The following is a 19,360-nucleotide window of genomic DNA, read 5'->3' as shown; positions in this document are numbered from 1 at the left end:
CCGGAGCAGTGGGGGGTTCGGTGCCTTGCTCAAGGGCACCTCAGTCGTGGTATTGAAGGTGGGAGAGAGTGCTGTACATTCACTCCCCCCACCTACAATCCCTGCCGGTACGAGACTCGAACCCGCAACCTTGGGGTTACGAGTCCGACTCTCTAACCATTAGGCCACGACTTCCCCTAGTTATATTCATTGTTATATTCACGCTATATTCATTGCATACACATACTTCGTAGTAGACATCCTTAACTCCATTCTGCTGTCTGTTGTTCTGTTGTCGGTGTTTCTTTGTTTGAATATGGCACTTATCACATGCTGTGTGGTATCGGCGTTTGGTATCGGGGCATTTTAACGAGTACAGGAGCTCAGTATCGGGCCCGATACCGATACTGGTATACTGCATCCCTATACATAATGTTTAATTATCAAACATGCTTCATTTTCTTTATATAAAATATGAGGTCCATGAGTATAAGTCATTCATTAATGTTCTGTAGTCAAATGAAATGCATGGTTAAAAGATGAGCTCGCCATGTAAGTCATCAGAATTTTAACATGCAGCCTGCTGTTACACATTACCATGCGATTGATGAGACTGACCAGGATGTGATGCTTTAACAAGCTTCCACTTATCTCTAATGACATGCTAATTGTGATTAGAAACCAGCTAATGAGAAAATAATTACTTTCCAATTGCACGTGTCAGTTTTCTCTGTCCCAGGTGCTTGCCAAACCTTTCCTGACATTTAAGATCACAAGAAAATTAGCTTTTGATCTTTTGCTCTCCTCATTCTCTTATTCCCATCTTAAACACCTGCTGTTTCTTTTACACTAAATTAATAATGCAGAACAGACACTTAAAAGTGTACGTATATGTCAAGACAGCACCATGCTGAGCTATAGTGTGCTTTTACACACTTCTGTGACCATATCAGAACCTCAGGCACTCATACAACCCTAAATGACTGAACAGTAAACCACCTCATTTGTCTCGGGTTATGTGTCCAAAGAAATCAAATAATGTTTTGTCTAGCTGTTTTCTTATTCACCTCAGCACCAACACATATCCTGCTCTTCCTAATGCAAACATTCACATATACCCTGATGCCCTGCGGCACGGAGCTGGGATGTCCCAATTAAAGAGACCCCCCCAGATGAGGTTGCTAAATGTGAGAAGGTAGGGGGTGTAAGGTGGCATGCCAACCTCCATCCAACCATGCCCTCCTTTCAGCTTGGCGCAGTGACCTACTTCATCCCGTCAATGCCGTAGCGCCGTACGCTGCAGGGATAGGATGGGCTGTCTGGTCTGACAATAAATCGACTGCATTAGTTTTGTTGACAAGGATGTCATTTGAGGATATTGTTTTGATTTCTTCTGAGAGTTATCCGCATAACCATCATCAATCCTATAAAGCCTACTGTATCATTTGATGCATCAACTTCTAAAGCCTATAAATGATCAAAACTTTGCTGAAAAACCTGTTATACACTATCTTGATAATCAAACAAACAACACATGCAAACTTATATATACAGTATCTAAAGGTTATCTAGGGATATATGTCTATGTATGTCTAAAGATTCAATAAACTGTTAAATTTCTAAAACATGAGATTTTTCTATTATTTCATATTTTAATAATTAAAGTTGACCTCTGCTCTTGCAAATCCTAAAGAGTTCATTCTTTTCCCTGACCTTTGTCCTCTATCCGGTCTCCGCTGTCATCTTGACAAGCACCCCCTCCTTTGTCACTGAATTTGTCACTGAACCCTAAATTGAACATGACTCTTCATTAAAGCATGTTTATCCATCTGTCACAAGCTACAAATCGTTTGTGGTGTATAAATAGTAAATAGTACTTCTATAGGGTATGTATGGGTTCCAGACAGTCTCAGTCCTGTCAGATAAAGATTGCTGATTACCTAAAGGAGCTGGTAGTCATTTATGTAAAGCTTTAGCTAATCCTGTAAGTGTTCTTTGCCTTCTAGACTACCAGACTGTATTTGTCTACTTCAGTCCTGTCACACCAGCAATTACCTGGAGATTTGCCTCCCTTTGAAACACCTTACACAATTTAATTTTATTAATGGTTCTTGTTAAGGCAAGCATCACTATTACTATTGTTCATACTTAGAGTTGTGAGTTGTTTAAAAGCCCATAACTTTGAGTATTAAACTTTGCTATGTAACTTTGAGAGGTGTGCTATTATTTTTCTAAGGGATTAGACTTATAATTTCTGCCTGGCAGACGATAAAATAGATAAAAATAATCCCATAGACTTAAATTTAACCACATTTAGAGACCTGAAAGAGACTTGGTGGCTAGTAAGTAACCTACAGTATAGCAACATGGCAATGCCTTAGCAACTATACAGCTAAAAACCAATATGTGTCCCTGGACCACAAAACCAGTCTTTAAGTTGCACGGGTATAATACATTGCATGGGTCAAAATTATCGATTTTTCTTTTATGCCAAAAAATCATTAGGATATTAAGTAAAGATCATGTTCCATGAAGATATTTAGTAAATTTCTTACCATAAATATATCAAAACTATTGATTAATATATTTGATTAGTAATATCCTTTGCTAAGGACTTAATTTAGACAGCTTTAAAGGCGATTTTCTCAATATTTCGATTTTTTTGCACCCTCAGATTCCAGATTTTCAAATATTGTCCTATACTAACAAACCATACATTAATGGAAAGATTATTTATTCGGCTTTCGGATGATGTATAAATCTCAATTTCGAAAAATTGACCCTTACGACGTTTTGTGGTCCAGGGTCACATATTAACATTTTAACAACTGCATAGCAATGGTCTGGCAATCACCCACAACAAGCTAGGATTGTAAAGGAGAGATTGAAAAGATTTAAAAGAAGACTGCAGCAATTACTCCAGTCTTCAGTGTCACATGATCATTTAGAAATCATTCTAATATGCTGATTTGGTGCTCAAGAAGCATTTCTTATGATGTCAAAAATAGTTGTGCTGCTTAATTTTTTTATGGAAACTTTTTTTCTTTCAGTCAGTATTATTTGATAGAAGGTTCAAAAGAACAACATTTATTTGAAATATAATCTTTTGTAATAATAAATAATAAATTACTGTCACTTTTGATCAATTTAATGTGTCTTTGCTGAACAAATGCAAATAGCATAAAGGAAGTCTTACTGACCCCAAACTTTTGAATGGTAGTGTAGATAAACTTTTCATTCTTTTGCAGATGACAAATCCTGCCATTCAGAATGACTTCAGTTATTACAGGAGGACCCTGAGCCGCATGAGGATCAATAATGTTCCTGTGAGTTTTCTCAAGAATTGAAACTACCACCTCTCTATTGCTATGACTTTATCAACCCCCCCTCCCCCCTCTCTTTTTCTCTTTCTATTCACCTTTCTGTGCACTACACTTCTGTCCTTACTTAACATCTTTTATCCACACCTGTTTTTTACTTTTAAAGTAAAAATACACTTTTGACAAGCAGCTATCAATTTTATCTAAACCCCTTTCACATAATTAACACACTTCCTTTTCTTTCTTACTCACATACTCAAGCACTCAGCCACTTGCACATACCAGCCCTCAGGGGACTGTTGAGGACCCAAACAGAAAATGGCCTCCCACTGGGAGAGTGAGTGAGTTCTGAGATGCTCACTGAAGTGCATTGAGGTGCACCAATATAGTGTGGCACCTGATCTGTGGTCAGCTTTTGTGCCTGTCCTCCCCAGAGATGTCCTGCCCTCCTAGGACTAAATATCTGATCTGAGAGCGGGCCACATACATAGCCCTGGGGGACACCATGCAGTCTGCATACCTTGTTTAGTGAAGTGGCGCTGGTTTTCCCCTCATATTCTCCCAGACTGAATTCAGTAGCCCCACCATGGTTCCCCAGGGCCCTACTACTGTAAGAGAGCTAAATAAATCACTCCAGCTAGCACTCTCCACATCTGCACTAATAGTTTAGACTATTGTTTAATGTATGAATGTATTTTTAGACTTGACACACCAGAATGTGCAGGTGTATGCAGTTTACTGTAAGATTAAACCGCTTTCTTATTAAATAAAAACAAATTTGTTATTGTCTGGCTGCCCTAATTTTGATGATGCTTTTGCTGGTTTGAAAAGCATTTTCCCCTTTTTATTCAGTAAAATACAGTAAGTAAATTAAGACAGATTTAATTTCACAGAAAAGATTTTTAATTATTCATCACATATTTTGCAAAAGAACTAAAGCTTAATTTCCTTTTTATGTCTGGGGATGTCTTTACTTTTCCCATCCTTGTCCAATTTGCTGTTTCTCCCATTTATCCTGTTAACCAAAATGACTGTATTCTGGGATATTTCATTGTTACTCAAATGATGCTAGCTTTGCGACCTCAAAAATTGGCTAACATACACTCCCTTCTCATTTAAGCAGAAGGGTTAGGTGACATCCATCCATTTTTGAAGGATTAATTTTTTTAATATTTAGTACATTAATGATGTATAACATTTTAGACTGATTTTTCACCTAAAAAATTGGGGCACAGGGAAAAAACCTTTCAATGCTTATCCATCTTCACATTGTTTTCTTTATGGTCTTCTATTAATCATTTTCATGAGGCATTGACTGTGATAAGTTCTGAGAAACTGTTCAGAAAGAAAAATCTATGTTCTCCTTGCTTTACTCCATTAATAATGTTTTTGGTGTCTGTCCATGTAGGCAGAGGGAGAAAACAAGGTGAATAATGAACTGGCCAATCGGATATCTCTATTTTATGCTGATGCCACACCCATGCTAAAGACATTAAGTGATGGCACAACAAAATTTGTATCTGAGGTAAACAAAAATATTTCAAATCAGCTGTCAGTGACATTTTCAAAAAATAACTTTAAAATAAATAAAGAAATAATTTTTTGCTTTTGCCCAACAGAATAAAAACTTGCCTATTGAAAACACAACAGATGTATTAAGCACCATGGCGAGCGTGTGCAAAGTTATGTTGGAAACCCCGTAAGTCTGCCATTTTCTCATCTGTCTGATGATACCATAAAATTTGTGGTGTATTAAAAAAATAAGTATAATTTACTAAAAAATTAGTAGGTAAATATAAAACAAAAAAATTAAAAAAAGATTTGCTTATTCTCATATTTTTTTGGATACAGAGAGTATCGCAGCCGCTTCAGCAGTGAGGAGACCGTTTCCTTCTGTCTGCGTGTCATGGTGGGGGTCATTATCCTCTACGACTACGTCCATCCCGTCGGCGCATTCGCGAAGTCCTCCAAAATAGACGTGAGTGAAACCATCATCTCCTGTTACTGCAAACCCATCTCTGAAGTTTTTTCCCCTCCCGCTAGGCACTGACACTGACTCATAATCATAGTGCTTAGAAAACGTGGCGATGGCTCTCTCACAGCATCATGACTCGTGAGGTTGAGTGCTGTCATTACTCTGCCACTCTAACTATGGTCGTTTTTTTCCCCAAACAGATGAAAGGCTGCATTAAAGTGCTCAGAGATCAGCCACCAAACAGTGTAGAAGGTCTTCTAAATGCTCTCAGGTAAAAAAAAAAATCTTTTCATGAATATTATCATATTAATATCATATTAATCAGCTGCACTTTTCCATTAAGACACATATTTTTAGTGGTTTCATGTGAGGAATATTCCATGGCATATGCACTTTGAGGCATCAGGGGCCCATGATGGCCCTATGAACAAGATTTTTTTCTGTTTTTCGTTTTTTCTGTTTTCTTTTTTTTTTTAGCACTGCTTGCTTTTTTTTTTGCATCAGTGCTAAAGAAAACTTGACACAACACTGCAAGATTCTGCAGTAAATATAATTATTACTTAATGTCTTCTGTGCAGGTACACAACAAAACATCTTAATGATGAGTCAACCACTAAGACCATTAAAAGCATGCTGCAGTAGCAACAAAACTCTGGGACACACCACTGGCCTCAAGCAGATGCTCAGGAGATGCACATACCTGTACACTCTCTCTCCTGGACTAAAGCGATGCACAGAATGTTTTTCCTTTTTTTTTTTTTTTTTTTATTAAACCGGAAAAAAATCAGACAAAAGCTTTCCTTGTCTTTTTACAAAGCAGATGCTACTGGCGTTATGTGTGGTTTTCTGTGCCAAAATGGTTTTGCTGAAATCCCTTGTTTTTAATGTTCCTGAAAGACAGCCATGCTACTGATGGCAGCTATGAAAGCATTGTTAGATTATATTTGTGGTAAATGTTTCCCTATAAAGGGAGGGTGAGTGTTTTGACTTGAATATAAAATATCTATATATTATCTATATGATCTAGATACAATTATATAAAAAAGAGAGAAGTATATTATTATTTTTTTGGAATTAATATTTAATGTTACATCCACTGCATGACAAATTGATTACATGTCTTCTATTTAAAAGAAAACTAATGTTTCAAATTCATTTGAATGCTTGATTTTGTGTAAAGGAAAAGGTGTTTAAATTATGTTTTTAAATGGTACTTAGAGATTAAAAATGGAGGTTAATTATTTTTTTTTCCAAGTTTTATATTTTTTTATAGTTCTTGATTTATGCATTTTTTTCCCTGTAGGTGTTATAATTTTCATTTTTTTGTTCTTTTTTGATCTAGCTTTCAAAAACTGTGATAGTTTGTAATCTGTGTCAGATGTGATGACAACATGATTTTAAGAGGAAATAAAATGCTTTCATTTTTATAATGATGTTTATGTTTTTAAATGCAGTGTTACTAAGGTGTATACAAATGAGCAGCACATTTCTGGTATTATGCAAATAAGATGTGGTGTTATGCGTGATGTTTGAAATGTGAAATTCTGGTTAACAGAATTGCAGATTGCACAAGACTGAATCAACCCATCACAATTTTATTTTTATATCTTGAAATATTCATAAATAAAATAAGGAAGGTTTATGTAAGGTTATGCCACAATAACTGATTTCAGTGGAAAAAGATTTATAGGATTATGCAAACGGTTGTTCAGAAAACATTGAAAAATAGAGAATGTTTCTAGACTTTGTAATAGATCAAAAGAATTTCTGCATCACTTCACCCAGTCAGATTGAAACTGATTTGACAAGTTATTGTGTGATGTATGTTAATGTGTTGTCCATTGAAGATCTGCTCTCTTCTCTCTTATCTGTTCTAATTGGCAGGAATCGCCTGCCAGTTACAACACGCTTGCAATCAAGGATTCACAGGCTGTGAGAAGGGTGTGGCCATAGTAATTCTGCAGTAAGGGCATGTATGAAGGTCAGGAAGGATGGCGAAAGGCACTGCAGGGCTCTCTGCATTCTGTCAGTGAAACTCGGGGTTGTGGAGTGTGAGTGAGAGCGTTTTAGGGTGTGTCCTGTATCCATGCAGCACTGCTGGATTGAGGGACCAAGAGTGCAGATGTTGAAAAAGAGTTCAGGAAAGCAGGTCATGTAATGGGTGGGTCTGCAGCTAAAATGCTTTATACAACAAATGATGAACATATAAATTTGGTTGGTGTGTGAATTTTGTGTGGCAATGAAATGCATCACTATATATATATATATATATACCCGCGCTGGCAAAACGAGTCGGAATGCACACAGGCTAATTTTGAGCTACAGACAAAAAAAGTGAAAAATGACGATTTTGGTCGAATTTCAGAATTTCGCACATAAAGGAGTGATCCCGATAAATATACACATACACAGAATTACAGTATTTTAAGTAGGCTATTCAAGCATACATAATCTGTTACGTCTTAAGTGAATGTTTGGGGAACTGTTGGGGAAAAACATCTGATGTGTAACATATTAGATCCGTGCAGTACAGAAGGTCTTAAAATAGGCTAGTTATCATCTGTCTCATTAATGTTAATCTAACAATAAAAGAAAAGATCGCTGCTCTTGATTGAACTGCTTTTGGAGATTTAATAATCAGTTTATTTGTAATGAACACACTGAAGTGATTCTTACTATTTATTTTTTGTTTTTTTCTTACGTTAATGCTTTTTTTAAATGAGAAAAGTAATGCACTATTTTTTTCTTTCTTATATTCTATTGTTTGTTTTTTTCGTCTGTTCTTATTTTTAATAAGAACGATAAAATAAAAATGGCTATATTGTGATTATTAATATAATAATTATAATTAATATTAATAAATAATTTTGAAAATAAAAATAACTGGTTCAACTTTTTTGATATTTAATAGCTTTTGTCTGTCTATTTAAGCTATTAGAAAGGATGGGAAATAATTAACCACAATCTAGAGGTAAGTGAGATCAGCACTGTGAAATGTAACAATATATAAACACGTAAATGTTCAGAAAATAATTTAAATTATAAAGTTCCTGTTTAGCTTTGCTAAAGATTCTGGAGGAATATACTGTAGTTTATCCTGCTGGTGACTAAACAGCATTAAAATTTGTTATCAGTGGACTTCAGCACAGCTGTTAATGTTGTGAACTGTCTTCAAACAGGCCTGTCTTTCAAAGCAGATGTATGGAGCTCTTTATTCATATTTCACCTTAACCTAAGGTATGAGCTTTTTACTGTTTCTACCATTTTTGTTTTTTGGTCAGTGAATGGGTTACTATTAACAGACTTTCTTTTATTTTTTAATGAACTAATCCTGTAATATAATACTAATATAATATAAACCATAGTAGCACTGCTTATCTCTACCCCTTTTTTAATTTATTGATACTTTTTTAAATAAAAATATAAATGGTCATGGATTGGTGTGACCTAATGTTGTAAGGGAATATGAAACTGTTACTATATGGTTTCTGAGAATTCTCAAGCCAAGAAGAAGGACATGCTATCTCATGACACAAGAAATTGGTAAACCACAAAACTGTTACTTGCCAACTCACAACTTTTAGTATTTATTAAAAGACATTGCGAAGAGGAAGGTCTTGTTCTTCCACAAGTCATGTTCACATGGGTTAACACAGGACAATAAAAAGTGTTCCCATTCATACATTTCTTATCTGTCTGTTGTTCAGTTTATTTGTATTTCAGTTCAGACTTATATTTTTTTTCCCGAAAATGAGTTCAAATTTCGATTAAATTCAAATTCATTAAAACTGAATTAGGAAACAAAAACAGTTTTGACAATTATTAGCATCACATTTAGTAATGTACTGTTAGCTTAGTAACATACTGTTAGTAACGCACTGAAATCCATTTCAGTAGTCGAGTCTCCATGAGGAGTGAGACTCACTATTTATTTATATATCCTGCCTATGTAGAACAATTCAGATCAGTCACTTCATTTCATGTAGGATGTCGCCTTAAGGGATGTTCATACTGACAGCGATGAGCAGCAACAGACCACTAAGTCATTCATCTTCAGTGTGAGTTGCGTATTTGTGTGGTCAAAGACTATAGGTGAGTTGTAAAGTCGAGGCAAGTAGGAATGTCTACTTGTATCGACTGGTGATCTCCACTGAGTTAATAGCTCTCAGTGTAAATGCACCTTTAGAAGGCATGTGCCTATGTAGGGCAAAAAGCAGCGGACCAGAGCTCCTGTTGGTGTGTCATGTTGGTCTGATGTTCATATTCAGGCACATGGCTTTAGTTCACCAGTGACGTGACTGAGACTTGGCGAGGTCTCTGTTGTTTGAGTAGACACTGGACACCGTAGAGAATGTGGTTTGATGTGGGGCCCCTCACAAAGTGCCGGCGCTGTCAGCATACAGCCAGAGGTGCAATTTACACTTCAACAACTGCAAGATGCTCTCCTTTAACACCCACTCACTTATTGGATTCCTCTTACTGGCCACAACTGTGACTGTCTAACTAAGCCATAGTCTGTTTTTCAGTATTGTGAATATCTAGCCATCTAAAGAGTCTTAGCATCTTAGAATAGTCTTAGGATAGTCCAAGTCCTGGCAGCACCGACTGTGATAAAACCAACTTGGCTATGTTGGCCCTTCCGACGCTTTTGGCCTCCACATGAAAAGCACTCCAGATAACGTTAGAAAATTGCTATGTGTCATTAAAATTTTAATATTTTAAATTACATATCACACTGTTACAAAGGCTAATAATGGTTAAATTGAAGGTGAAATTAAGTGTTTTTCTTTGTGTTTCCAATCAGCTTGTGGTTAACAAGCTAACAGCTTAGTCCACTAAGCTTAGAATAGCATTAACTGGAAAGCTCTTTTGATGAGCTAGAACAAGATATCGCGCTGTGTTTTTGATCAGACTTTGGGGATGGTGGATGGGACTTGTCAAAAAAAAAATCATGAGCTGAGTTTCAAAAGGGCAGTGGGTAATGGGGTCAAAGCTGAAATTGTTGTAGCTTGATGCCTTGCTCCAAAGAATTAAATGCACTGGGGAACATTTCGTCAGAGTACATTTTTAGGCTTTAACATCTCTACACATCACTGCTTATTTTGACTCTTTTGAATCCCACCAGAAAGACAATGAACTAATAGCAAACAACAGATGACATCTTTTCACAGAAACACAAACAGTTTTTGGTGAAGAGCCCACATAACCAATAAAGAGGTTAAACGGCCACTGGTTTCACTGAAATTCATTTTGGGGGAATTCTGCTAAATAGCAGAGAGAGACTGTGGGAGTCAACCTTGACAGCCAAACCACAATACATTGCAACCCCACCTCTCCAGGGTGTACTCTTCTAAGAATGACAACGGCTATCTGCTGATACCCCCTCAACGCTCTGACACTTACAGACCCACTTCCTTCAATTTGTTGTCTTAATCAGTGAAGCTTTCCTGCTACAGTTAATCAATTATGTCAAAACTTTAACGGCTTTGCTCTGTACCAACGAATGCTATTATTGTGGTTTGCTTTGAAGAAAGGGTGGAATAATGTTATAAAATGATATAAAGACAATTTGCTACTGCGATCAGAAGGTTCATTTTGCTTTTAGTACCACATAATCCGGAATAAATAGTGCTCATAAACGGCTGTTGAGATATGAGTATCTCATGGTCTTATTATTGGGAGATACCAGATACCAGGTCCGCAGCCATTGGAGAAAGAGTAATGCCAACTAAGATCATGTGTGCCTTGATAACCAATCACATTATGGCCTTGCCTGATTTTCTGTCAGAGTTGGATGAAAGACAATCACTATTTCCAGATACCATGGAAAAAGAATGAGAAGTGCCATAAACTGAATCCTACTTCTCACAAAATTGTCTGTGACTTCTCTTAAAAAAACAGCATTTTTTTGGTGTAAACTAAAAATACAAAATGTATGTTTAATGGCCATGTTGAAGATTAGTCGATAGGCTGTTGATTAATTAAATCGTAAGCTGTTTCCCACAAAACTAGTTTATTCATCGTAGTGAAGTCTCTCCTCTTTTTTTTTTTTTTTGCTAACTTTGGAATGTTACCTTAAAGTGGCTTTGCTTGGATCCAGAAACAGTATCCTTAGCAGGATAGCAGGAGTCTATGGCAAGGCTACCTATTGGCTCAACCAATAACAGATGGGGTGAGTTATCTCTGGGGAAACCTGTTTGAAAACACACTTCATCTTTAATTTGACGCAAATAAAAACAAAGCGTTGGGGGATGGAAACACTGTCAGTATGTTCAATAGGTCTAAAACATGTAATCTTTAGAATATGTTAATTTTAATTTTAATTATTAATTTTTTATTTGTTTGTTTAAGCATCCAACTGGCAACAGCTGAACCAATAGCGGGAGTGTAGGGTGGGGTCATCTGCTGGCACAACCAATAGCAGATGGGATAAGTCTTCTGCGGAAACCTGTTTGAAACCAAACTTCATCTTTTAATTTAATACAGATAAAGCTGTGAGCAACAGACATAGGCCTACAGTCTGTTCTGATGTAGCATAATCCATTGAGTGGGATTTTTTAAAGAAAATGATTGTGTATACTTTTGTTGATCAGTGTGTTGCTGCTGTTTCTCTCTTTAGCTTAACTTTTTGTCAGTTAATGAGGTATCCAGTCCAGACTAATTACAGCTCAGGTATGGTAGCACATCATTATCTCTGTCTAGGGAAGCGGGAAAAGTTTTCAAAATGACAGTATGTGTGGGCTTTCGACAGACAGCCGATATTCCTCACAGCTTCCTTAAGGCCTCTAATCACATTACGTTTGTCCTCCAGAAGGTCATAAAAGTGTTAAACACTTCCACACTTTATTATTTTTTATTCTGCTAAAGGTCGGTAGTTGAGTATGAACAATACTAACTGGGATTTAAATGAGGCATTTTTAAAGTTAAATGGCAATTGACAGTCAATCACATACAGCATTTAGTGAAGATCAGTTCCCTGTGAGTCCAATAACAAGTTTCTTCCCTCTTCAGGGAATGGAGGATGAACTTCAGATCTTTCCCACCATCCATCTTGCACAAGTATGAGTTTTCTTCAAAGACTTCTAAGTGCAGCCCAGAACGTCCTCACATGAGTGATCTTCCTGAACCCGGCCTGGGTCAACAATACCTGACCTCACATGCCTTTTTCACACCAGCTGTCAGCACGCACGCAAACGCCCTGCCAACTTGCTAACAGGGGTGTGTGTGTTCATGTGTGCCATATTGATTTAGATGCGACGAGAGAGCTAAACCCTCTCCATCCAGAATTGATGTCATCTGTGCTGCTTCTTCTACTCCCATCCAGTTTGTCATTTAGTTAAGAAAAAAGTGGTCATGCTCTGACCGTGGCCTGTAATCTAATCATCTTGGAGAGGCCTGTGTTTAAAGAAAAAATTTGGGAGCTGTGACACGGCACAAATCAGACCCACCCAGACACTTCCTGTCTCTGAGTTAGCCAGGTAAATAAAGGACTATATCTCATTACTGTAGCTAGTAGAGTAGAGGTGTAATTATGAAGTTCATCAAATGAGTACTGTTAACAATTTAGGTCTTGATTTCTTATGCAGTGGAAGTTGCTACTGTATTTGGCAACCTAATTATAAACCTGTTATTTGTTTAATGCAATTATGATAACTCATATCATGAATTTAAAATTCATTCTAATTCGGTTAGAATAGGGAAATACACACCACAATTATTACACAGAAGAACAATACTGTTGGAATCACTCTCAGAACGATTTTTTTTCCAGCTAAAGAATGATAAAAACATTGATAGCCAATCTGAATCCATCTGACCTGAAAAAGCTTGAGCATTTAATTTGGCAGTAAACAAAACAGCACACAAATGCAAATGTGCAATTGTAACTTAGCAAGCAACCTGCATCCAACCAGCGACCATCAATGCAATCTGCTTTGCATGCAGGATTTTATTTTTGAGCTGCTGTGCAGCTACTTCAGACTTTACAATAGTAATGTATGATTTGTGTTATGCATGTTTAGTCCTTTTGTAGATTATAACTATAATATCTTATCATATCATATCATATATGTTATTTCTGGTCTCTTTTTATAGAAACTTGCCAGATCTGCCTAGAGGAAATTGCAGTTCTTACGGAATTCAATCTTGAATCATCACACAGGTATTTCTATTTTTTATTTATTTTTTGGTTTCTGTTCTAAAGCTATTTCTTCAATGCTTGGATACCATAGTGATAGCTTGAAACGTGGGTCAAAGTCTGAGTATTTCTTCACACTGTGGTTTGAGTGAAGGCAGTGACAGTTACTCCTCTGTCAAAAGCATATCAATCTTTGGGAGAGCCCTTGATGACTGTGCAAACTGTGTCTTGCGGTACTAGAGCGGCCATTTTGGATCTTGGTCACGTCCGATTTCATGAATGGACCACTGTAGGTATTGAAGGATGTGTGAAATCAGAGAAAAGCCTGCTCCCTAAAGCCGGAGAGGGTCTGGCTTGTGGATGGGCCTTCCTGTTTGGTGGTTGTCTCACTACTGGCTCTGTGTCCTGAAAGTTAACAGTTTCTATCAGAAAAGAGGATGTTAGACCACAGGGGGGAAGTGTGAAAAGGAACTGTATCATTCAAAAAAAGTGAGGGAGGGGGATTCAAAAAGTGAAGCGCAAGCAGAGTTTAATCATATGTACAATTATTAAAAGACAGTGAATTGTGAAATTCAAGCCTAAATGATAACACAGTTCCACCTTATGGTTCCTTTGTGTGTATTATGAAATTAGCCCATTCATGTACTGTATCATGCAATCAGGCTCTGAGGTTTCTGCAAGACTTCCCAAACCGGTGGTCCAACAAACCGATAAAGCAACTATTCATTGATGAACTCTCTGCAACACTGCAGCTTTTACTGTACTTGTGAAACTCCTGTCAGTGCTTACACATATATTCACATATATAACTGTGTGCTGTAAGTTTACAATGAGAAACATCATGTTAGTGTAAAGACACTTTTGTAGTATATTCTCACACTTATTTAGCTGATATTTTGATTTTCTAATCTGACTAAAGAGTATGAGATAAAAGACCTTTCCTGTCCCACAATTAAGCCATTTTCTCGACTCCTCGATATCCTTGGTATGTACAATATAGGCCAACCTCAGACCACAAGGTTTTTAGCATGAAATGTGTATCTGTTGCACTCTGGAAGGTTTCGGTGAATTTTTATTTGTGGCACTATAGACTTTAAATTCATAAGAGACAATTAACAGTCAACTGGTTATTATTGTTGCGATCCGAAGGGGTCTTTCCGTCTCCATAGGTTTATTTTGCGATTTTGAACTTGCTGATTAGAAACACTATAGTTCAAAAGTTTAGGTTCAATATGATATGTTTTTGAAGAAGACCAATGCTGCATTTATTTATGTGATATATTTTGAACAGTAATGTAGGATTCTGCTTAATAAACAGGTATTTTACCAAAGATTATTTAATATACTTGGAACAGAGATATACTAAAATACTGAATGATTCAGGTGGTATGAAAGTATAGCACAGCAGTGTAGGAAATCATTTGCTTGGGATGACAGTCAATTATGTAATGTGTGCTTCAACAAAAAAAAAATAGTTGACCAATCAGAATGACCAATCAGAAGCAGGTATTATATCATTTTCATGTGAGAAGTTATCATAGGTCATGTCAAGCATTAGTTGGACTACATTGGCTAAAGGAAGGGCCAATACTGCATATAAAATGCACTTCACTGTCATTGTTTTTTTTTGTTCATAATCATGTTAACATCTTAAGATTATGATAATTTACAGTTTCCCACAAATATACGTTTACCTAAATATACAGTTAGTGCCTGCAGGTGGAGTAGTCACACCAACTTTGTTCATTCTCTTTCTCTTTACTCTTTCTATATGTTTCTCTCTGTCTCTCTTACTCTGTTCCTCTCTGGTCTATAGGGAGACGGGAGTCTGGAAAACACTGATTCAGTGCTTACACATATATTCAGTCACTCAGCTGAGTAACACACAAACGCGATTGATACTTTACACACACCAGTGTGAAATCTTCATAAGTCGCATACACTCTTAAAAATAAAGGTGCTTCTAAAGGTTCTTCAAGCGATGCCATAGAAGAACCATTTTTGGTTCCACAAAGAACCATTCAGTCAAAGGTTCTTTAAAGAACCGTCTCTTTCTTACCTTTTTATGATCTGAAGAACCTTCTTTCACCACAAAGAACCTTTTGTGAAACAGAAAGGTTCTTTAGATGTTAAAGGTTCTTTATGGAACCATTTAGATAAAAAGGTTCTTCTATGGCATCGCTTGAAGAACCTTTAGAAGCACCTTTATTTTTAAGAGTGTAGGGGCTCGTAACACAGCAATAATATTCTGTCATTTACATCATAGTGCCAGATGCCATGAGATCTTTGCCTCATGCGATATAATATCTTAAACAGTTTGATTAATGCTGCTAAAACAACCATGTGTGAAATATAGGATGGACGAATAATGTAGTGTGGACAGCTGACTGTTTGTTGAGGTGTTGCTATACAGTAGTTGCATATGTGAGCAGTCATATATGTGGAGTAGTCCAATTCAAAGTATTTTAACTTTCCTTTTTTTTGTTTACACTCTTAAAAATAAAGGTGCTTCAAAAGGTTCTTCAAGAGATGCCATAGAAGAACCATTTTTGGTTCCACAAAGAACCATTCAGTCAAAGGTTCTTTAAAGAACCATCTCTTTCTTACCTTTCTATAATCTGAAGAACCTTCTTTCGCCCCAAAGAACCTTTTGTGAAACAGAAAGGTTCTTCAGATGTTAAAGGTTCTTTATGGAACCATTTAGACAAAAAGGTTCTTCTATGGCATCGTGAAGCACCTTTATTTTTAAGAGTGTACTTAATTATTAGCTTTTCATCATTTCACAAACCCCCTGCATATCCCTCATGAACCATAAGTTGGGAAACCCTGCTCTAATAAATTGGAATTAAATCAAACGTAATCAAATGAAATTAGAATTAGTGTATGTTGGCCGTTAATATTTATTTATTTATTTGTTTGTTTGATTTATTTTAGGCTTGTTGTCATGAAGATATCATACTAATTTATCCTCACACCTCTTGTGTTTGGTAAAATGAAAGTGAGTGTGGAAAAGTCTAGAAAAGTCAGAAATGTAAATGACAAGACAAGCTAACTGACAGATAAAATGTAAAAAGAAGGGAGAGGGTCACTTTTCAAAGAAGTACAACTAAGGCACCTTTCATAGCGGTAGACTATCTAATGCTGCATCTCAGCCACACCTCATCCCTGCATCTCTCTCTCACACACTCTCACACACACACACACACACACACACACACACACACACACACACACACACACACACATACATGAATAATGCAGTCAATGCTGCGTCGACACGCTCACCGCATGTTTAATTCATCACTGCCGGTGATGTCGTAGGCCACATCTCCATCATAACGTTGATTTTGTCTGAGGCGGCCAAGCCTTATCGCTGTATTAGAGATGGTTAGTTTGACCTCAGAGTCCCTTTGCATCCCTCTCCAGGGAGATTTGGCGTGACTTTAGTGTCCGTTTCAGCTTGAAGGATCAGAGGCTTCAGAGGGCAGAGGAGTCACGCATGTATTTGTACAGCAAAGCTCAAAGTCAATAACTGCTGTCACTCCTCCCAAAGTCAATGGCATGATGGAGAATCTATTGAATTTTCTTTAACTCCAGGGTTAAATCCCAGTAGAATATTCTGGAATGCTAAGTCACAGAAGGTGAAGCTGACTCAGTAGTACAATCAGCACCCTCAAATTCCCCAGTCATCCACAAAGTTATATATATGTTGTATCTATGAATGTTTATTTAATTTAGGCTAAATTAATAAATAATCATGCTTAAAGCTACCAATACACTCTTAAAAGTAAAGGTGCTTAAAAGGTTCTTCAAGCGATGCCATAGAAGAACCATTTTTGGTTCCACAAAGAACCATTCAGTCAAAGGTTCTTTAAAGAACCATCTCTTTCTTACCTTTGTATAATCTGAAGAACCTTCTTTTGCAACAACGGACCTTTTGTGAAACAGAAAGGTTCTTTAGATGTTAAAGGTTCTTTATGGAACCATTTAGACAAAAAAAAAGAAGTTTTTTTCTGGCATCGCACCTTTAGCACCTTTATTTTTAAGAGTGTAGTGTTGTACTCACAACTTCAGATTTTCTCTCACAAAAGGTGCAGAAAAGCTGAAAAAAAAGCAGATACTGTGTGTGCCTAGTCATAGTTCTATCTATCAAATGGTTCTAAAATCAAGAAAAGAGACAATGAATAAACCAGATTTGTGTTTTTCTTTTAAGGAAATGTGAGTGCCTGTCTAAAAGTAGCTGTGATATTGTTTATTTGAGGTATGGTAATATTTAAGGTTTGTTAAAATTCGAAATATGAGCAACAATTTTTGCTCATATTCCTTTACTAGGAACTACCACAGATAAACAATCTGGAGTGTGTATGTATATATATATATATATATATATATATATATATATATATGTGTGTGTGTCTGCTGCCATGACAGTGAAAGTTCTTGGTCAGGTCCAGACTGGCTCAGTAATACAGTACATACCAGCAGATCAGCTGGGAGCAGATCCCTCAGTTCATTTATAGCCATGGCCTTGTGTCGATGCATGTCTGCCTGGCAGCTGTATCATCGGATTTATCGCAAATCCTCTAGGGACGAACTGAAGACGTGATCTGAAGTTATGAGACAAACCTAAACACACCTTCAGCCTGACCTTCACTTCTGCCCCGCTTCTGACCTCTGACCTCTCAATAATACTGGCTCACTAACATCAGGAAAACATATATATATATATATATATATACATACACACAAATAGCACCTTTTATCTCAAAAGTACTTTTTTCAAACTTTATCTTACAAATTGCCTTTTATACCTGAAGCACAAACTTACTGAATGCTAAAGAAGTCATAACATGCCTGCATTCAGTTCAACTGACCACTAGTAAACTCACAACCATCTGTGGCTTAATATTTTGTACACTCGGCTTCTGCATGACTGGTTTCAAAACAAACACTTTTCCTTGTTTAAAAACAGAACGCAATATCCAATGGCTTTGCGTGAATTTAAAAGTTGACAAAGCAGATTTATCACATGACAGTTTATCTATACCATCATGCATTGTACAGCACCTTTCTCTTCTCTGTGTGATTAATGGTGACATACATGAGTTCACATCAATAGTGCAGCAACAGGTGTCTAGACTTTGGTGTGTGTGAGCATGTACACGTGCGCACACAGAGATGAGTGATGCTCCCTTACACGCAATCACCCTGAGTGCTCTGCCTGATCTCGTTTAAATGACGACAGCCGTGTAGTTATTTTGCATTATGTAACACGCATGTCGTTTGTTTATACACAACAAATGCTGCCAACGATCCTTGACCTCCACACTTAACCACCGCAGTGGAGAAACAAACAAACAAAAGAAAATCAGGAACATCTAAACATGTACAAAACGCCACAGTGTATTTTCTGTTTTGAACGATCAAAAGTGTTAAAAACAGGTCAAAGGTTAGAGACCAGTTCAAATTATATCAGGGATTCCCAAACGTTTTTGGTCAGCCAAACCCTTTTGACATAAAAGATTTCTGTAATTTAACACATTTGCATGTTGTGTTATGTTAACCTTTCGGTTAATGGTCACATGACTTGCAGAGAAACAAATAAAATGCTCATATTTTTACTGTTTTATTTTGAGGGTCTTTATTTTAAAAGTAAGTCTATCTAGTAAGTAGATAGATAGATGGCAGGTTCTTTTTTGCTGTTCTGACTCACAGACTGTAAGTACGTTTTCATATTTAAAGAATTTGCCACTGACGATTCAAATGCGAATTTTGAGCAGTGTAGAGTAGCGTTTGTTGTTTGTCATTTATCCGATCACAAATGCAGACATGGTTTTATGTTTACGAGGTGCGATACGCAATGCAACGCTATAGTATAAGTATAAGTCATTATAATCAGTAATTATGTCCCCACTGGATGCAACAAATGCCTCGTTTATAATGGGTTTT

General features: G+C 36.8%; 1 protein-coding gene across 1 annotated transcript in view; it reads left to right on the top strand.

Moving 5' to 3' along the window:
- fam49bb (family with sequence similarity 49 member Bb) overlaps positions 1-6,318 on the top strand; it is a 75,704-nt gene extending 69,386 nt beyond the window's left edge. Inside the window, exons 7-12 of the mRNA XM_016490024.1 lie at positions 3,228-3,305; positions 4,708-4,824; positions 4,919-4,998; positions 5,151-5,277; positions 5,475-5,545; positions 5,853-6,318. Coding sequence (XP_016345510.1) covers positions 3,228-3,305; positions 4,708-4,824; positions 4,919-4,998; positions 5,151-5,277; positions 5,475-5,545; positions 5,853-5,916 — 537 coding nt within the window. The 3' untranslated portion in view covers positions 5,917-6,318. The remainder of the gene's footprint in view (positions 1-3,227; positions 3,306-4,707; positions 4,825-4,918; positions 4,999-5,150; positions 5,278-5,474; positions 5,546-5,852) is intronic.
- Positions 6,319-19,360: the final 13,042 nt, after the last annotated feature.

The sequence above is a fragment of the Sinocyclocheilus anshuiensis genome, unplaced genomic scaffold, assembly GCF_001515605.1.
Source record: "Sinocyclocheilus anshuiensis isolate Anshui unplaced genomic scaffold, SAMN03320099.WGS_v1.1 scaffold106, whole genome shotgun sequence".
Taxonomy (NCBI): domain Eukaryota; kingdom Metazoa; phylum Chordata; class Actinopteri; order Cypriniformes; family Cyprinidae; genus Sinocyclocheilus; species Sinocyclocheilus anshuiensis.
This window is presented reverse-complemented; position numbering and strand designations above follow the sequence as displayed.